The following is a 20,359-nucleotide window of genomic DNA, read 5'->3' as shown; positions in this document are numbered from 1 at the left end:
AGGAAAAGTGCTGTGCCTTGATATGCATATACAAACATCTACATAAACCTTTTTAATGCATAAAGAGCAGAATTGCTGCTAGCATGTCCCACCTTCAGCCCTAAGGCGGCTTTCTCCTTTCTCAGTAAACAGAACATACAATCGGGTTTTACACCGAGATGTTCCATTGCCCAGGGACGGGCAGGAGACAGATGCTTTTCTCTCTCTCAACTGCCAAGAGGCTTTCTTTCCTCTTATATTAATCCTCCTTAGCGCAGACCCTCCACGGGTGTCAGACTGGGGGACGATCAGGTCTTTCCCTTCCCACGAGGCCATATTTCAGACTATCACATGGGGAGAAACCTTGGACAATACCTGGCTTTCCTAGGCAGAGGTCCCTGTGACCTTTGGCAGTGTACATGTCCCTGGGGACTTGAGATTAAGAGAATGGTGATGACTTTTCACAAGCATACTGCCTTCAGGCACTTGTTTAACAAAGCATACCCTGCACAGCCCAAAATCCATTAAACCTTGAGTCACCACAGCACATGTCTCTTGCAAGGACAGGGTTGGGGGTAGAGTCACAGATTAACAGCATCTCAAATACAGAACAAAATGGAGTCTCTTATGTCTCCTTCTTTCTATATAGACACAGTAACAGTCTGATCTCTCTTTTCCCCACATCTCCCCCTTTTCAACAAAACCACCATTGTCATCATGGTTTGTTCTCGATGGTCACTGTCTCTTTGGAACTGTTGGGTATACCTGCAGACTGACAGCAGACAGAGCAGGCACACAAGGATTAATATGAAATTTACAATAGTAGTACTTCAGATAGTCTTAACCAAAGTGACAGGGTTAAGATTTGCAAGGCCATCAGCAACTACTGCAATTGCCTCAGTTTCACAGTCTGATCTCTCTTTTCCCCACAATGCGGGGTCACTTGGGACCTACACCATCCGGTTACCATCTAGCTGCCTCACAGTCTTCACTCCACCAGTTTCCTTCAATCACTCTTTAACTCTGCCTCCTTTCTCAGAGGGCAGAGGGTGGGTCCCCACAAGTGACAATGGAGGATTGGCTAGGCATGCTTCTTCCTAAACAATTATATTTGTCAAAAATTGATAAAGTCTACTGCGAAGCTCAAAAAAAAACCAACAAAATGCCTCTCTGCTATTTTTTCCTTTCTTTATAGTGTAGTATGAGGGCAGAATTCACAGTGTTTTCTTAGAGGTAGAGAAAGGTAATGGGTCCAAGGAAACATAGGTTGACAAAGCAAATAAACAAGCATCTTTATTGATATCTTGAAATTGTCTTCCACTGCAGTTGCAAAGAATACAGATACAGTGCTTAGCACATAGTGCATTTAATAATATGTACCTGTGTTTCATAATCTTGAAATACCAGCTGAGTTTACATGAGAAGTAAACAGAAGTAGGACAGATTTTTTTTTTTTTTTTTAATACTTTAAGTTCTAGGGTACATATACACAACAGACAGATTTTTAAGAATGCAACTTCCCACTTGGTAGCTCAGTGATCACTGGATGTCCCTCCACTTTGATTGTCTTGCAGTTTTTCTAGCTTATTGCTGGTAACACAGTCCTTCCAAGTGCTAAGGCTGAGAACCTTGACGTCTTCCTCAAGTACTTACTTTTTCACTCCATATCCAATTTGTCAGCAAATTCTGTTGGCCCTACCTTCAAAATAGATCAAGATTCTGTGTATTTTTTTTTAACTACATCAACTGCTACCATGCTAATCTAAGCTGCATCATCTCTCCTGGGGTTAGTTCCAATAGCCTACCAAATGGTCTTTGTGCTTTCAGCCTTTTAAAATCAGTTTCTACTCCACAGTGTGATCCTATTGAAACTTGTTAGTTCATGTTATTCCTGTGTTCAAAATGATTTCCCATCTAACACAGAGGAAAAGCCAAATCCTTACTATATAGACTGCAGGGCTTTCTACAACTCATCATCTCATCACCATTATTTCCTTAACCTCTTTTCCTGGGATAACCCCTTTTCCTCATTCAACATTAGCCACACTAACCTCCTGGCTGTATTTCAAACATACCAGCCTTTCTCTCACCTCAAGGGCTTTTTTTCTTAGTCCTCTTCTTTATCTGCTTGGCGCCTGTCCTCTTCTCCTTTAGGTCTCTGTTTAAACACTATCTTCTCAATGAGGCCTTCTTGACAAGCTGTTGGAAATGGGTTCCTATCCCCTGTGTCCTCAGCACTTTCTCTCTCTTCCTTGCTCTATTTTTCCCTGTAAGGTTTGTCACCACTATTATGGCTTAAATATTTGCCCCTCCAAATTTCCTGTTGAAATGAGGTTCCCCAGTGTTGGAGGTAGGTCTAGTGGGAGGTGTTTGGGTCATGAAGGCAGATCCCTCGTGAATGACTTGGTGCCATCCTTGTGGTAATGAGTGAGTTCTCCCTCTATTTGTTCACACAAAAGCTGGTTGTTCAAGAGCCTGGCATGTCTATTGCTGTCTCTTGCCATGTGACACACCTGCTCCCCCTTCACCTTCCCGCATGATTGTAAGCTTCCTGAGTCCTCACCAGAAGCAAGTGCTGCTACCATGCTTCCTGTATAGCCATGAGCCAAATAAACCCCTTTTCTGTATAAATCACCCAACCTCGATATTTCTTGATAGCAACAAAAAATGGACTAAGACCACCACTTTTTATGATTCACATTTTATTATCCACATATTCCCATTAGAATGAAAGCTTCGTGAGGACAATTATTTTGTTACTGTCTTCTCCACTACAAAATTTTTCACCCTAAGATGAGTGTTTGACATACTGTGGACCTTCAGCAAATATTTGTCAAATGGATGAACAAATGACTAAATTATAACTAACTGCCAGACTATATGAATTTATCTATAACAAGCAGAAGCAGACAACCTTTTTGGGCAGGGTTCACATTCATACACATGTTTTAGGAAGTTTGCTATGCTATCAGTGTCCATGTTGGATTAGAAGAATGAGAAAGTAGAGGTTTGAAGATTAGTTAGGCTGAACAAGAAAAGGCAAAGGTCTAAATTGAAATAGGACCTGGTGTGGGGGTTGTTAGTTGTGTGAGAGACACCCAGAGGAAGAATCCCTGCTATCTGAGAATTTCGTGAGTAGAAGATATTGGAGTAGAGGTAGAGAAAGTTGCAAAGGTGAGCTGTAGTTCTACTTTTTTTGAGAGAGTGTGGTAAAAATGACAGTAATGGAGATAGGATAATTTAGGAAGAAAAAGCCATTTGAAAGGGAAAAATGTAGATGACTTTGTTTCATTTTTAAATTTAAAAAGTTTTTTGGTACCATTTAAAATTTTGTATATGTACAGTTCAGTGGCATTATATGAATTCACATTGTTGAATATTGTTGTGCAACCATCATGACTGGCCATCAATCTCTAAAATATTTTAATTTTCTCATACTGGAACTCTACATCAATTAAATGATAACTGCTCATTCCCTACTCTCTCCAGCCCCTGGCAACTCCCATTCTACTTTCTGTCTCTATGAATTTCACTATTCTAGGTACCTTGTATAAGTGGAATCATACAGCACTTGTTCTTTTGTATTTGTCTTATTTCTCTTAGCAGAATAGCTTCAAGGTTCATCTATGTTGTAGCATGTGTCAGAGTTACATTCCTTTTTAAAGCTGAATATTCCATTGTATGTACTGCATATACCGCATTTGTTATCTATTCATTGTTCATGGACATGGACTTTAGGTTTTCACCTTTTGGCTATTGCGAATGATGCTGCTATGAACATTGGTATACAAATTTCTGTTCGAGTCCCTGCTTTCACTTCTTTTGAGTAAATAGCCAGAAGTGGAATTGCTGGATCCTATGGTAATTTTATGTGTCATATTTTGACTTTGGTTTTAGACACACTGTATTTGAGGTGGTGGACCGTATAGCAGTTAGGACAGGAGCATGGGTGAGAACAATTATAGCCAGAGATTTCACTTCAGAAAACCTGACGAATGAGATGATTGAAGAGGTGAGAATGGATTAGTTTATAGGGGGAGAAAGAAAGGAGTTGAACCAGGGACTGAGATGTAGGAGGAAAGGAGCTAGTGGAGCCAGTCAATGGGATAGAAAAGGAGCAATCAGAGTTAGTAATAGAACCCCAAGTGTTGATATACACTTAGCTAAAACTCATGCATATTCATTGAACACTCTTAGGAGAAGTTCCTTTTGGATGCATAAATGTCTATTTAAGAATGATATTACTTTCAAGAGTTTGGGTGTTGTAGGTCACAAATCACTACTGAATGTTGAATTTCTGAGGCATAAATGCTTTTTAAAAACATCCTAGAAACAGTAAAACAGCAGAGAATTTCCATATTCCTTATTTGGTTGTTCTCCATTTCCTGTTTTGCATTAGTAATTTCCAGTTTCTTTTCTTTTCTCCACCTTTTATTGAAGTATGGCATACATTAAGAAAAGTGTACAAACCAAGTGTGCACAACTCAGTGAACTCTCAGATATTGCATATACCAGAGTAACCAACCCCAAGATCAAGAAACAGTGTTATACTCACCCCAGTGATTCCCTTCATGCCCCCCACTTACTTAATATCTCCAAAACCCTTTCTAGCACTACAGATTAATTTTGCTGTTTTGAACTTTATGTAAGTAGAATCATGCAGTATGCGTTATCTGTGTCTGGATTATTAATTAAATATTGTGTTCAGGAAATGCAATATGTATCTATACTGTTGTGGGTTGTTGTAGTATATTTTCACTGTGTGCTTTTACACAATTTACTTATTCATTCTCATAGAAGTGGGCATTCGGGTAGTTTCAAGTTTGGGGCTATTATGCATAATACTACTGTCAACATCCTCACAGTTTCTTATAAAAATAGGAATTTTGCATGCTATGTTCACCTCTTTACAATTGCCTTTGCTTACTTCATTTAAGTGCCTTTTCTGCCAAGTGCCTTCTCACCCTACTTAATTATTCATTGTTATTACAAAATATATTTTCCTGAGTATTAGCTTTGAAATAATAAAGTGCCCCAAGGAATTGGGCTTCTTAAAAAAAATACCTATATCTACTTGTATTAAAATTTTCCTTTTAAAGCATTTATTTTCATTTTTCTCAGCTATCCAGATTAGTCTGGACAGTCTTAAATGCACATGAACCTGTCAAAATTCTTCATCTCTTAATGAAGTGAATTGTTCAACCTTGAAATAAATATTTTAATTTTGGCACCATGGTAAGTTGGAGAAAAAAGTAGCTCCCATATACTTCATGCAGATTTGTTATCAAGCTTATATTATTTACACAGTAAGAAAAGGAAATTGAGATAACAAAGAGTACATTATGATATTTTATACATGTTTTCTTTTTAGACAACAGTCTGCTTTGGTATAAAAATGAACATTAGTAAATTGAATATCAATGAGAAATTTTATCAATCTGGCTATTTCATAATTAAGTTGAAATCTGCTATGTTTAATAAAGATGCGTAATACATTTTATATGTTTGCATGTGTCTATGTGTGTGTGTGTGTATATGTATATTTGTCTATCTGTCAACATACTCGTTGAAACATTCTTTACAGAAAGAACAATAGAAGACCATGAACTGGTGATTGAAGTGCTATCCAACTGGGGGATAGAAGAAGAAAATAAGCTATACTTCAGAAAAAATTATGCCAAATATGAGTTCTTTAAAAACCCAATGGTAAGTGAAATCCCCATTAATCGTTATGGAAAATAAATGAATCAGTTAAATTTTATGCAAAGGAGATAGTCACTATAAATAAAATACAGTCCTATTTGGTAAATTGTAGATGAAGACTCTGGTCCTTTAAAATTATACCCACATTTCTCATGCTAACAATGATTAGTGAACAATAATCACAGTAGTTCAGATACACAGTTGTAAAGCTTTTTGAAGCCCTATTGGTAAAGTCTGAATTGAGATGAATTTGGTTTATTTAATTTAAAAGTATTAGGAAACCTAATTTTGCCTTTTGTGAAAAGGAAACAATTATACATTTGATGTGGAAAATGAATTTTTATAGGTTCTCAAACAGATTAAGAACAAATGTTAAGCAAACTATTATACTTTATCACTTTCTACAGAATTTGGGAAATTTAAATAGACTTTCTAAAGTAAAAGCAGACTAATGATTGTTGAGAGTATTATAACTTAGCCAGAAATTAAGATTGACATGAATCTTGCTGTTCCAAATTATTTTGTTTCCAGTGCAGTAATTTTTTAACTAAGTAGAAAGGAGATAAAGACCAGTGCATTATCTAGTAAATACTACTTTCTTTGTAGTTCTCTTTAAAAGAAAATAAATGTATGTCACATTCTAATGAAGACTAGGGATCTAGAAAAGTCAGAATAGCCTCTGGGCTCATTATTTTAAATTGTTTTTGTCTCTGAAGCTGAAGCATATTTTTACACTAAGTTTTGGATGATAATTGGATTGAAACGATTCTTTATGAAAAATATATGATACACACCATAATAGAATATTTTCAAACCCTGAAAGACCTCTCACGTTCTCTTTATCTTAACCTATTAATAGAAACATAATGGGATGATCTTTGGCAAAGAAAATTAGTCATAATAAAAATTAAATAAATTCAAATGTGAAGGGAAAGTGTTTTCTTGTTGTGAGTCTTTATTAAAATCAAGAATTTAAAAAGATATATTTAAAGAAATACTGTTCAATGCTTGTTTTTTATTTTATTTTTTTATTTAAACAAGGCTGGACATTTGTTTTGTAGACTTATTGCAGTGGTTCTTAACTGGGGGGTGGTTTGACGATGTCCGGACACAGTTTTGGTTGCCACAACTGGTGGTGGGGAGGAGGACTGCTAGTGAGCAGAGGATAGGAATACTCTAAACATCTATAATATGCAGGAGAGCCCCCTCAACACAGAATTATTAGATCAAAATGTTAGTAGAACTGCTGTTGAAAAACCCTGTCCTAGAGGAAATATAGTAGAACATATTTTCCCAAACTTGTCTAATCATAAAATTTACCGAGGGGAGAGTGCTTATTAAAAACACAGAATCCAGGACTTGCCTGGACCTACTGAATCAGAAACTCCAGGAATGAGGCCTGGGAATTCCTATTTTAAACAACTGCCCTGGGTAAATTTTATGATTAAAAAGTTTGGAAAAATGGTAGGTAGCAAGAACTGGACTTTTAGCTCCCCAGCTCAGTTTAAGTCCTGACCTCCACTGTGTTGTGGGCTATGACCTTGGGCATACTCTCAACTCTGTACTTCTATGAGCCTTTTCTTTGTAAAATGGAATGGATAGTCCTTTTGTACCTGATAGACTGGTTGCAGGACTGAGGAAGAAGATGTGGGAGCAAGCACATTGTCGACTTCAGGACAGTGTTTTATAACTCTGCATACCTGAATCCATCCACATCTGCATTTTGTGGGGGCATTTGCTAATCTTTGCGCCCAACTCCAGACATTCTCATTAAGGTACCTAGGAGTACAGTCTAAGGATGGACCTTTTCAAAAGCACTTTGGGTGAATTTTAGTCACACCAGTTTAAAGAACTTTTGCTTTTGATTACTATATTGGTCATAATTGAATCTTTTCTAGCACGAATTTTGTGATGATTTAACTGTGTCTTTTTGACAGTATTTTTTTCCAGAGCATATGGTGTCTTTTGCAACTGAAACCAATGGTGAAATATCCCCCACACAGATTTTGCAGGTAAATATATTTTTATTAAAGTATATAAATAATAGCATAATGAAGGAAAACTTTAAAGTCCTTTTTTTATATGCCCAGATTTTGAAAAGTTATGCTTTGAATTATTATTAATATTTTTTGCTGGAGGTAAAACTAAAAATAATAGCACCCGGGTAAAGAATGCCCTAAGTCAATAAAGCTCTTTACCAACATTCTTCTTCCCAGTTTTAGCCAATTGTCAAAGGATTTTACATATTTAAAAATGTGTGTCTTAAAAGGAAACTTGCAATTTTGTTATGTGGTGTGTGTAAATATTATGTTAGTCTTTAGAAAAATCACAATTCTTTGTAAAATACAGATATTTTACCAGTAGATACTCAGTATTAGCTTTCATAATAAATTCCCGCAATCTTATTTATAATAAAATATTTAGCAAATAAATGAAAGGAGATAAAAGATACAGGATGCAAATGTATTCACTAGCATTTGTAATAGCTGTTATGCAAATCCTTGCATAGAATTGTGAAATATTCTTAGCTGAATTAAGAATACTAGTTATCTAATTAAAAATCTCCTTATTTTTGTTTCTATTGGACTCACTTCTTCCAAACTGGCGATGGCTCGAAATGGTTATTTTCGAAGACATTGTTGTTACAATAAATGAATAATTTCAGTTATTTTATTTTTTGATAGATTTGTAGATTTTACATCAGAAGCTCTACAGTTGTTTTTCACAGGTTAATGTTGAGCAATGTCTTTATAATGGTTGCTGTTTGAGCTCAGCCCCATGCATCCCCAAACCCACTCAGTATTCCCTGATCTTTAATGAAGACAACTTTTAATATTTCCAGTATTGTTTGACCTTAAAAATATTAGGTTGGCAGAGCTATCATGGATTTTTCTGTGGGCTTTTTAATAGGTTATATTTCATTTTTGTGCTTCAGAATATTTTTGAAACATGATTAGTCCCCAGAGATTTTTCTAAAAGCTGCTTCTGTGCTCCTGGGTTTTTACAGAGACACCCCGTCAAAATGTTAGGTAAATGGCAGCAGCAGCTGTGCCCCAGGACTTTCAGATCTCAGCCCTCTGAATGCTTCACCACTGTATTACAACACAGTGGTGGGATGGAGTTTTTATTCCACCTCCTTTTGCAAGTCTTCCTATAGCACAGTTATATTGCTTTAATGTTAAATTATAAAAACAAGAAAAATCATAGGCTTTGGAATCAGATAGTCCTGCATGTGCCCCTGACCTCTTCTCTCCACTGAGGCAATGTTTCCACTTTTTAAAAGGTTTCTTCTTTTTCTAGTGTGACCTCTATGCCTCTCTTTTTAAAATTTAATTGGTTTGGTTTAATAACTTGGAAAGCACTCAAACTAAAAAACCTACTTGCCTGTTTTGCATGTCAATTAATTAATATCTGTGGCTCATTAAATTAAATTTCTTTTAGTAATTTACTTTAAAAAACATAAATATCTACTATCAGCATTTCCTTGAGTAGCCTTTTAAAATGTGTTACGTTATTTTAGTTAATAAATTCCCTTATTTCAAATGTTTTCCATTTGTTTATTCAGAGGAATTTCTACTTTCTTTTTTTTTAATGAGACACTAATGCATTTCCACTGCCTTATTAAGGATGCTGAGCACAACCACTCAGTTGAGCTATTCCTTTTCATTGTCATTTTCTTGACCAACACATGCCCACTGTCTCAATTAATTATTACCAAGGAACAAACTATTCCAAGCCTTTGTGGTTTAAAGTACCCATTTACATTTTGCCAACAATTTGTGGGACAAGCATCTGGGAAGAGTCTAGCTGGGTGGGTCATCTCTGAGACACATTGACTCAGTGCTGGGGATTGAGGATCCCCTAGACAGTTTTTTGACTGCATGTCCTTTGACTCCTTGGTGTCTCTCTCTCTCTCCCATGTTTCCCCCCACTTTCTCTCTCTCTCTGTCTGTCTCATGGTGTCTCATCCTGCAGGGCTCTTCCAGTTGCATTGGGCTTCTTACCTGTGATGGTCTCAGGGTAGTCACATTTCTTATGTGACAGCTGGATTCCAAGGGCCAAGTCATGAAAAGCACCAGGCTAGTTAAGGACTACGCCTAGAACTGGCAAAGGGTCACTTCCACATGTTGTATGGGTCAAAGCAATGATAGGCTTGCTCACATTCAAGGGAGTGGAGAAAGACTCCACCTTTTTGTGATTCAGTGGCAAGATAACATTGCAGAAGAGCATGTGGGATGGAAGACATTGTTGCCGTCCTCTTTGGAAAACATGACCTACCACATTCACCCACAACTGAGAACCATAGATGACAAAGAAGACATAGTTTTATTTGCTTTATCCTCCTCAAGGAGGTGAACTTGGCTCAACTTCCTGCTTCCCAATTGAAGTCGGGATTGTGGTCTTAGTTATACTATAATGAAGTTAATAGGTAAACCTGTAATCTCAGGGAAAACCATGGAAAACAATGAAAAGTATATCAGGACTTAACGCTATAGATGACATCCAACTTTTTGAATGGACATTCAATTAGCTGATAATTTTGGTAGTTAGATAACTACATACTATCACTTAGAATGTATATTTTGTGAACTCATTTTCATTTGAAACATCTCAGGTTTTTAAAAGACTCTGATTTATTTTATGTGTGTGTATGTGTGTGTTACACAGAGGTAGAAAGAGAGAGAGAGAAGAAGAGAGAGAGACACCAAGGACTATCAAAACACACACACATAGTTAATTACCGTAATGTTACATGTTATGATCCTGTGTGATTTTTACATGTTTATATTAGAAATCTTAATATGATTAGTATAAGGTTACCATATCATTGATTTAATCATAGTTTGAAAATATATAAATTTTCTTTCAGATGTTTCTGAGTTCAAGCACATACCCTGAAATTCATGGTTTCTTACATGCAAAAGAACAGGGAAAGAAGTCTTGGAAAAAAATTTACTTTTTTCTAAGAAGATCTGGTTTATATTTTTCTACTAAAGGGACATCAAAGGTAAATTAAAGTATCCATGATGTGTTATGAATGACATATTAAGCTGTAAGTTAAAACATATTTACTTTGTTGTATTTATTATTTTATTACTTGATGTTAAAGGTTGGTCTTTGATTTTTTTATTTAAAACATTTGCCTTGATTATTTAAACACTAACTACTCAATTTTACTTCACACTGGTTTCAATGTAGTATCTTTGATGGAGTCTGGATACTCTTATTTCAGTACAACATATGTTACTCCTTTGTGCTCACTCTGAATTCACTCCTTTCTCCTCATCCTTGGCTGCAGAGTTTGAAGCCTGATGTAGTGTATACCTTTTCTTTTTACCCCAGGTCATACTGCTGATCTTTTCTACTTCTGACCTCTGTTGATCAACATCAACCGAACAGAACAGTTAATAATAGAACAGTTAATAAAATGTTTTATCTGAGTCATTTATTGCTCTTTTATTATTGATTGATGGATTTATTTCAAGAGGTTTGTAAGGAACAGGAAGTGTTTGATTACATGAGTAAGTTCTTTAGTGGTGATTTCTGAGAGTTTGTTGCACCCATCAACAGGCAGAGTACACTACTCATTGTACAGTCTTTTATCCTTCACCCCATGCCACCTTTTCCCCGAGTCCCCAAAGTCCATTGTATCATTCTTATTTCCTTTGCATTCTCATAGCTTAGCTCCCACTTATGGGTGAGAACATACGATTTTTGGTTTTACATTCCTGAGTTACTTCACGTGGAATAATGGTCTGCAGTTCCATCCAGGAAGCTGGGAATGCCACTATTTCGTTCCTTTTTATGTTTCCATGGTCTATCTGTCTGTCTGTCTGTCTATCTATCTATCTGTCTATCTATCTATCTATCTATCTATCTATCTATCTATCTATCTATCTCACAATTTCTTTATCCACTCGTTGATTGATGGGGATTTGGGCTGGTTCCGTATTTTTGCAATTGTGAATTGTGCTGCTATAAACATGCATGTGCAAGTATCTTTTTCATATAATGACTTCCTCTGGGAAGATATCCAGTAGTGGGATTGCTGGATCAAAAGGTAGTTCTACTTTTAGTTCTTTAAGGAATCTCCACACTGTTTTCCAAAGTGGTTGTACTAGTTTACATTCCCACCAACAGCATGAAAGCATTCCCTTTTCACTACGTCCACACCAACATCTACTGTTGTTTGGTTTTTTTGATTATGGCCATTCTTACAGGAGTAAGGTGGCATCACATTGTGATTTTGATTTGCATTCCCTTGATCATTAGTAATGTTGAGTATTTTTTTCATATGTTTGTTGACCATCTATATATCTTCTTTTGAGAGTTTTTATTGATGTCCCTAGCCTACTTTTTGATGGTATTATTTTTTTCTTGCTGATTTGTTTGAGTTCCTTATAGATTCTGGATATTTGTCCTTTGTTAGATTTAGAAATTGTAAATATTTTCTCCTGCTCTGTGAATTGTCTGTTTACTCTGTTGAGTGTTTCTTTTGCTGTGCAGAAGCTTTTCGTTTAATTAAGTCCTATCTATTTATCTTTGTTTTTGTTTCATTTGATTTTGGGTTCTTAGTCGGTAAGTCTTTCCCTAAGCCAGTATCTAGAAGGGTTTTTCTGATGTTATCTTCTAGAAACTTTTGTAGTTTCAGATCTTAGATTTAAGTCTTTGATCCATCTTGAGTTGATTTTTGTGTAAGGACAGAGATAAGGATCCACATTCATTCTTCTACATGTGACTTGCCAATTATCCCAGCACCATTTGTTGACTAGAGTGTCCTTTTTCCCACTTTTTTGTTTGTTTGTTTGTTTGCTTCATCAAAGACCACTTGGCTGTAAGTATCTCACTTTATTTCTGTGTTACCTATTCTGTTCCATTTGTCTATGTGCCTATTTTTATACCAGTATCTTGCTGTTTCAGTGCTATGGCCTTGTAGTATAGTTTGAAGTCGGGTAATGTGATGCTTCCAGGTTTGTTCTTTTTGCTTAGTCTTGTTTTGGCTTTGCAGGCTCTTTTTTGGTTCCATGTAAATTTTAGGATTTTTTTTTCTAGTTCTGTCAAGAATGATGATAGTATTTTGATAAGAATTGCATTGAATTTATAGATTGTTTTTGGCAGTATGGTCATTTTCAAAATATTGATTCTATCTATCCATGAGCATGGGATGTGTTTCCATTTGTTTGTGTCATCTGTGACTTCTTTCAGCAGTGTTTTGTAGTTTTCCTTGTAGAGTTCTTTCACCTTCTTGGTTAGGTATATCCTTAAGTATTTTATTTTATTTTTTACAGCTATTGCAAAGGGGGTTGAGTTCTTGATTTGATTCTCAGCTTGATCACTGTTGGTATATAACAGAGCTATTGATTTGTGTACATTAATTTTGTATCCTGAAGCTTTGCTTAATTCATTTATCAGTTCTAGGAGTTTTTTGGGGGAGTCTTTAGGGTTTTCTAGGTATATGATCATATAATCTGTAAATAATGACAGTTTGACTTCTTCTTTACCAGTTTAGATGCCCTTTATTTCTTTTTCTTGTCTGATTGCTCTGGCTAGGACTTCTAGTACTATGTTGAATAGAACTGGTGAGAGTGAGCATCCATTTCTTGTTCCAGTTGTCGGGGGAATGCTTTCAACATTTCCCCATTCATTATAATGTTGGCTGTGGGTTTGCCATAGATGACTTTTATTACTTTAAGGTATGTCCCTTCTATGCCAATTTTGCTTAAATTTTTAATCATAAAATGTTGCTGGATTTTGTCTAATGCATTTTCTGCATCTATTGAGATGATCATGTGATTTTTGTTCTAAATTCTGTTTATGTGGTGTATGACTTGCATTTGCTAAATTATCCCTCCATCTCTGATATATAACCCACTTCATCATGGTGGATTATCTTTTCAATATGCCATTGGATTCGGTTGGCTAGTATTTTGTTAAGGATTTTTACATCTATGTTCATCAGGGATATTGGTCTGTAGTTTTCTTTTCTTGTTATGTCCTTTCCTGGTTTTGGTATTAGGGTTATACTGGCTTCATAGAATGATATAGGGGTGATTCCCTCTTTCTTTGTCTTGTGCAATAGTGTCAATAGGATTGGTACCAATTCTTCTTTGAATGTCTGATAGAATTTAGCTGTGAATCTATCTGGTCCTGGACTTTTTTTGTTGGTAATTTCTTTTATTACCATTTCAATCTCACTGCTTGTTATTGATCTGTTCAGAGTTTCTATGTCTTCCTGGTTTAATCTAGGAGGGTTATCTTTCCAGAAATTTATCCATCTTCTCTAGGTTTTCTAGTTTATGTGCAAAAGGTGTTCATAGTATCCTTGAATGATCTTTTGTATTTCTTTGGTATTGGTTGTAATATCTCCTGTTTCATTTCTAATTGACCTTATTTGGATCTTCTCTCTTCTTTTCTTGGTTAATCTTGGTTAATGGTTTATCAATTTTACTTATCTTTACAAAGAAATAGCTTTTTATTTCATTTGTCTTTTGTATTGTTATATTTGTTTCAATTGTATTTAATTCTGCTCTGATCTTTGTTATTTCTTTTCTTCTGCTGAGTTTGGGTTTGGTTTGTTCTTGTTTCTCTAGTTCCTTGAGGTGTGATGTTAGGTTGCCTATTTGTGCTCTTGTAGACTTTTTGATGTAGGCATTTAAGGCTATGAACTTTCCTCTTAGTACTGCCTCTCCTGTATCCCAGATGTTTTGATAGGTTGTGTCACTATCATTGTTCAGTTGAAAGAATTTTTAAATTTCCATCTTGATTTCATTGTTGACCTAACAACCATTCAGGAGCAGGTTATTTCATTTCCATGTATTTGCATGATTTTGAGGTTTCCTTTTGGAGTGATTTCCAATTTATTACGCTGTGTTCTGAGAGAGTACTTGAAATAATTTCAATTTTAAAAAATTTATTGAGACTTGTTTGGTGGCATATCATATGGTCTATCTTGGAGAATGTTCTGTGTGCTGATGAATAGAATATAAATTCTATTCACGTGTTAGAATATATAGTTATTCTGTATATATAGAATATATATAGAATATATAGAATGTATATTCTATTCATATATTAGAATATATAGAATATAGTTGTTGGATAGAATGTTCAGTAAATATCTGTTAAGTTCATTTGTTTTAAGGTATGGTTTAATCCATTGTTTCTTTGTTGACCTTCTGTCTTAATGACCTGCTTAGTGCTGTTAGTAGAGTATAAAATTCCCCACTATTATTGTGTTGCTGTCTATCTCATTTCTTTATGTCTAATAGAAATTGTTTTATAGATTTGGGAGCTCCAGGATTAGGTGCATATATATATTTAGGATTGTGAATTTTTCCTACTGGACAATTCCCTTTATTATTATATAATGTAACTGCTGTTGCTTTAAAGTCTGTTTTGTCTGACATAGAATAGCTATTGCTGCTCTCTTTTGGTGTCCATTTGCATGGAATGTTTTTTCCACCCCTTTACCTTAAGTTTATGTGAGTCCTTATATGTTACGTGAGTCTCTTGAAGACAGCAGATACTTGGTTGGTGAATTCTTATTTATTCTTCCATTCTGTATCTTTTAAGTGGAACATTTAGGCCATTTACAGTCAATGTTAGTATTGAGATGTGAGGTACTGAGCTATTACTCTATTCATTGTGCTATTTGTTGCCTGAATACCTTGTTTCTTTTTTCATTGTGTTTTTGTTTTATAGGTCTTGTGAGCTGTGAGGTTTATTCTTTTTTTTGTAAGACGGTGATATGGTTTAGCTGTGTCCCCACCCAAATCTTGTCTTGAATTGTACTGTCATAATTCCCACGTGCTGTGTGTGGGACCCGGTGGGAGATAACTGAATCATGAGAGCAGGTCATTCCCATGCTATTCTCATGATAGTGAATAAGTCTCACAAGATCTGATGGTTTTATAAAGGGGAGTTTCCCTGCACAAGTTTTCTTGTCTACTGCCATGTGAGATGTGCCTTTCACCTTCTGCTGTGATTGTGAGGCCTCCCCAGCCATGAGGAACTGTGAGTCCATTAAACCTTTTTCTTTTATAAATTTCCCAGTCTCATGCTGATAAAGTATGTCTTTATCAGCAGCATGAAAACAGACTAATACAGATGGAGTCTTGCTCTGTCACCCAGGCTGGAGTATAGGAGCACCATCTTGGCTCACGCAACCTCCGTCTCCTGGGTTCAAGTGATTCTTCTGCGTCAGCCTCCCGAGTAGCTGGGATTACAGGCAAGGACCACCATGCCAGGCTAATTTATGTATTTTTAGTAGAGACAGGGTTTCACCACGTTAACCAGGCTGGTCTCGAAATTCTGCCCTCAAGTGATCCACCCACCTTGGCCTCCCAAAATACTGAGATTTATTCTTTAAAGAGGTTCTATTTTGGTGTATTTTGAGGATTTGTTTCAAGATTTAGAGCTCCTTTTAGCAGCTCTTGTAGTCCTGGCCTGGTAGTGGATAATTTTTTTCAGCATTTGTCTGGAAAAGACTGCTTAGTTTCACTGGGTACAAAATTTCTGGCTGATAATTATTTTGTTTAAGGAGACTAAAGATAGGGCCCCAATCCCTTCTAGCCTGTAGTATTTCTGCTGAGAAATCTGCTATTAATCTGGTAGGATTTCTTTTTTTTTTTCTTTTTCTTTGAGTCTCGCCCTGTTGCCAGGGCGTGATCTTGGCTCACTGCAACCGCCACCTCCCAGGTTCAAGTGATTCTCCTGCCTTAGCCTCTCAAGTAGCTGGGATTACAGGTGCACACCATCATAGTAGGTTTTCTTTTATAGGTTACCTGATGCTGTTGCCTCACAGCTCTTAAGATTTTTTTCCTTTGACTTGGCTTTGGATAACCTGATGACTATTTCCCTGGGTGATGATTTTTGTGATTAATTTCCCAGGTGTTCTTTGAGTTTCTTATATTTGGATGTCTAGATCTATAGCAGGCTGGGGAAGTTTTCTTTGATGATTCCCTCAAATATGTTTTCCAAACCAATTTCTTTTCTTCCTTGGGAATACCAGTTCTTAGGTTTGGTCATTTAACATAATCCCAAACTTCTTGGAGGCTTTGTTCATCTTTTAAATTCTTTTTTTTTTTTTTTTTTTTTTTTGTCTTTGTTGGACTAAGTTGAAAGCCTTGACTTTGAACTCTGAAGTTCTTTCTTCTACTCGTTTGATTCTGTTGTTGAGACTTTCCAGAGCATTTTGCATTTCTCTTAGTGTGTTCTTTATTTTGAAAAATTGTGATTGTTTTTCATTCATGCTATTTATTTCACTGAAGATTTTTCCCTTCATATCTTGTATCATTTTTTTTTTCACTAAGTTGAACTTCACCTTTCTCTGGTGCCTTCATGATGAGCTTAATAATCAATCTTCTAAATTCTTTTTCTGACAATTCAGAGGTTTCTTCTTGGTTTGGATCCATTGCTGGTGAGCTAGTGTGATCTTTTAGGGGTATGAAATAACCTTGTTTTGTCATATTACCAATATTGTTTTTCTGGTTCCTTATCATTTGTGTATGCTATGTCAGAAGGAAGATTTGGGGCTGAAGTGCTGCTGTTCAGATTCTTTTGTCCCATGGGGTGCTCCCTTAATGGGGTGCTCTCCCTCTTCCCCTAGGGATGTGGCTTCCTGAGAGCCAAACTGCAGTGATTGTTACTTCTCTTTTGGATCTAGCCACCCACTGGAGCTACCAGGCCTTGGGCTGGTACTGGAGTGTTTGCAGAGAGTTCTGTGATGTGAACACAGGTCTCTCAGCCATGGATACCAGCACTTGCTCCAGTGAAGGTGGCAGGGGAGTGAAGTGGACTCTCTGAGGGTCCTTAGTTGTAGTTTTGTTTATTGTGCTAGTTTTGTGTTGGTTGGCCTCCAACCCAGAGTTGGTGCTGTCAAGAGCACATCAGCTGCAGTAGTACAGGGAGGATCAGGTGGTGGATGGTGCCCTGGAGCTCCCAAAAGATTATGTCCTTTGTCTTTGGCTACCAGGGCAGGTAGAGAGAGACCATCAGGTGGGGCAGGGTTAGGCATGTCTGAGCTCAGACTCTCCTTGGGCAGGGCTTGCTGCAGCTGCTGTAGGGGATGGAGGTGCAGTTCTCAGGCCAATGGAGTTATGTTCCCAGGGGAATTATGGCTGCCTCTGCTGCATCATACAGTAGGTCACCAGAGAAGTGGTGGAAAACTGGCAGTTACAGGCCTCCCCCAGCTCCTGCGCAGCCCAGAAGTTCAGGTTAGCTCCCACCATGCCCCACCAACAGCACTGAGTATTTTTCCAGGCAGCGGGTGAACAGGGCTGAGAACTTGCTCCAGGCTACCAGCCTCCCAAGTGAGAAAGCAAGCAAGGCTATCAGGTTTTGCACCTCCTGGCCTGCCACGGCTTCTGTACTATGTTTGCACTCCTGATTCACCCCCTCCCCCAGGTTCTGTCTAGGAAACATTGAGTCAGTTGAAATTGTTACAAAGTTCAGCTTGAAGTTTCCTTCTTTCTGTGGTCTTTTCCAAGTTCCTCTGGCAGCCCTCCCCAGGGACCCCTGTGAGACAGTCAGAAAAGGCTTCCCCGGGGACCAAGAGTGCCCACAGGCTTTTCCTGCTGCTTTTTCTACCCTGTATTTCGCTCAACTCTAAATTTGTCTCAGCTGTAGGTAATGTCACATCCTTCTCCTGTGATCTGGACCTTCAGGTTCCCCAGTGAGGGTGTGTGTTCAGGGGTGGTTGATCCCCCTTTTCACAGTTTGGGTACTCACAGTTTTTTGGCTGTCTTCTGGGTGCCCTGCAGCAGCAATCCATTTCCTTCAAAGGGTCTGTGGATTCTCTTGGCTTTCCTTGTATGTTCCTGCAGTAGTTCTTGGAGCAAAAGTTCACAATGTGAGTCTCCTCATGCTGTTCTGCCCACCAGAGTGGGAGCTGCAAGTTAATCCTGCCTCCTGTTCCTTTACTTCTCTTTATTTTTTGTGTGTTATTTTTTCTCCTTACATATATTGTAAATTCCTAGAGGAAGTTATGATGCTGTCATCAGGGATGAATAGATAAATATATTTATCTACATACTTATATGTTTACCTATGTAATGGTTACATAGATGTACATGCGCAGAAGTTCATATGCACATACATTATCACTTAAACATACATATGTATTCTACAGTGCTGCCTGTTTTCTGTGTCTAGTCTATGTCCATCATATTATATAGTCTTTGGCATGTAAGTGTTGACATTTTATGCAATGCATTGATGTCTTTCAAGTAAAAATTCTTTTGAGAGTTTTTATGGGTGGTTATTGTTATTCTATTTTCATGCATCTATAGTTGTCAGTGAAAGCACCGTTGCTTCTTTATGGGTTAAACTGTCTTTTTTCTCTAGCAATTTTTCAAACATTCTTATAAACATTGGCATGCAGTAATTTCCCTGCTATATTACTAGGTGTGTTGAAATATAGTCTGCTAAATCTTGCTTTATTCTTAGCACACATATTCAATCTGAAAACTCATCTTTTTTTCATACTAGCAATGTACATCCATTATTTATTTGACTACTTCTTTTCCATTCTTGTTATATGATCGTTTGCATTTTTGTTAGGATTTTCTGTCTTGGCTAGTTATGACTTCAGATGCCCTATGGCTTGATGTATTCCAGTCTCTGCCTTTGTATTCACATGGCCTTCTCCCTTCCTCTTTGTATGTCTTTTATAACAACATATGTCATTGGATTTTGGGCCCACCTGGATAATCTAGAATAATCTCATCTCAACATCCTTAACTTAATTATATCTTCAGTGACCCTTTTTCTGAATTAAGGTTACATTTACAATTTCCTGGCATTAGGGCATGGGTATATTTTTTTGGGGGGTTACTATTGAACCCACTACAGAAAGCCATTGAAATGTTTGAAAAAGGGAGTGAAATTACCAAAAGAGTATCTTGAGATTAGTTTGGTCACAGGGAGCTTAAAAGATCAAGGAGAGCGAGATTGAAAGAGAGAAAAAGAGATTGAAGGGAAGAAGGCAAAGGAGGCAGAGAGGGAGGAGTGGAAGGGAAAGAGAGAGAGAGAAGTAGAGAGAGAGGGAATTGATTATAGACACAGATGCTAATTAGATGATCATTTCATTAATCCAGGTGGAAGCGATGGGGTCTAACCTAGGACGAGCAGTAGAGGGGGGAATAAAAGAATGGCCACAAGATTAAATGGCAAAAGGCCAGATTTGTGTGGCTGATTGATATCAAAGAAGAGGAAGCAGTTAAAAATGTTCTTAAAAGAAAATTAAGAAATAGAAAATAAAAATAAACAGGAATAGCATATTTGCTAGAAGGTAATCTCTTAGAAGACAAATAGCAATCTCAGTTCTGGATATATTTTATTGAGGATGAAGCCAATAAATGGCAATGCTCAAAACAGCTAATGATGGAGACCAGATGTTTGCGTAATGGTCTTAATAGGAGATATGGAGCTGGAAAATAGTTATACTTGACTTTTTCCCATATTTTCCCCCAACTGTTCTTGTATAGCTTCCTTCTTTCCCTCATACACAGTTTTCCTTTGTTGCTGTTCTTGCGTGTGGGTCTTATGTGTGTGCATGTATTTCCTTGTGGTATAATGCTTCATGAGCCACTACCTGGCTACCATCTATGTTTGCTCAAGGTCCTGGGTCTCTACAGTCAGCATGTAGTGAAGCCTGCCAGGCTTGTGTCCTTCTCTC

General features: G+C 37.1%; 1 protein-coding gene across 3 annotated transcripts in view; it reads left to right on the top strand.

The window, feature by feature from the left end:
• Positions 1-20,359, top strand: part of GRB14 (growth factor receptor bound protein 14) — a 128,949-nt gene that overhangs the window by 88,199 nt on the left and 20,391 nt on the right. For all 3 annotated transcript variants that reach the window (XM_007965179.3, XM_007965181.3, XM_038002005.2), the window contains 3 exons: positions 5,564-5,685; positions 7,620-7,694; positions 10,553-10,690. In XM_007965179.3, coding sequence (XP_007963370.1) covers positions 5,564-5,685; positions 7,620-7,694; positions 10,553-10,690 — 335 coding nt within the window. The remainder of the gene's footprint in view (positions 1-5,563; positions 5,686-7,619; positions 7,695-10,552; positions 10,691-20,359) is intronic.

The sequence above is a fragment of the Chlorocebus sabaeus genome, chromosome 10, assembly GCF_047675955.1.
Source record: "Chlorocebus sabaeus isolate Y175 chromosome 10, mChlSab1.0.hap1, whole genome shotgun sequence".
Classification (NCBI taxonomy): Eukaryota; Metazoa; Chordata; class Mammalia; order Primates; family Cercopithecidae; genus Chlorocebus; species Chlorocebus sabaeus.
This window is presented reverse-complemented; position numbering and strand designations above follow the sequence as displayed.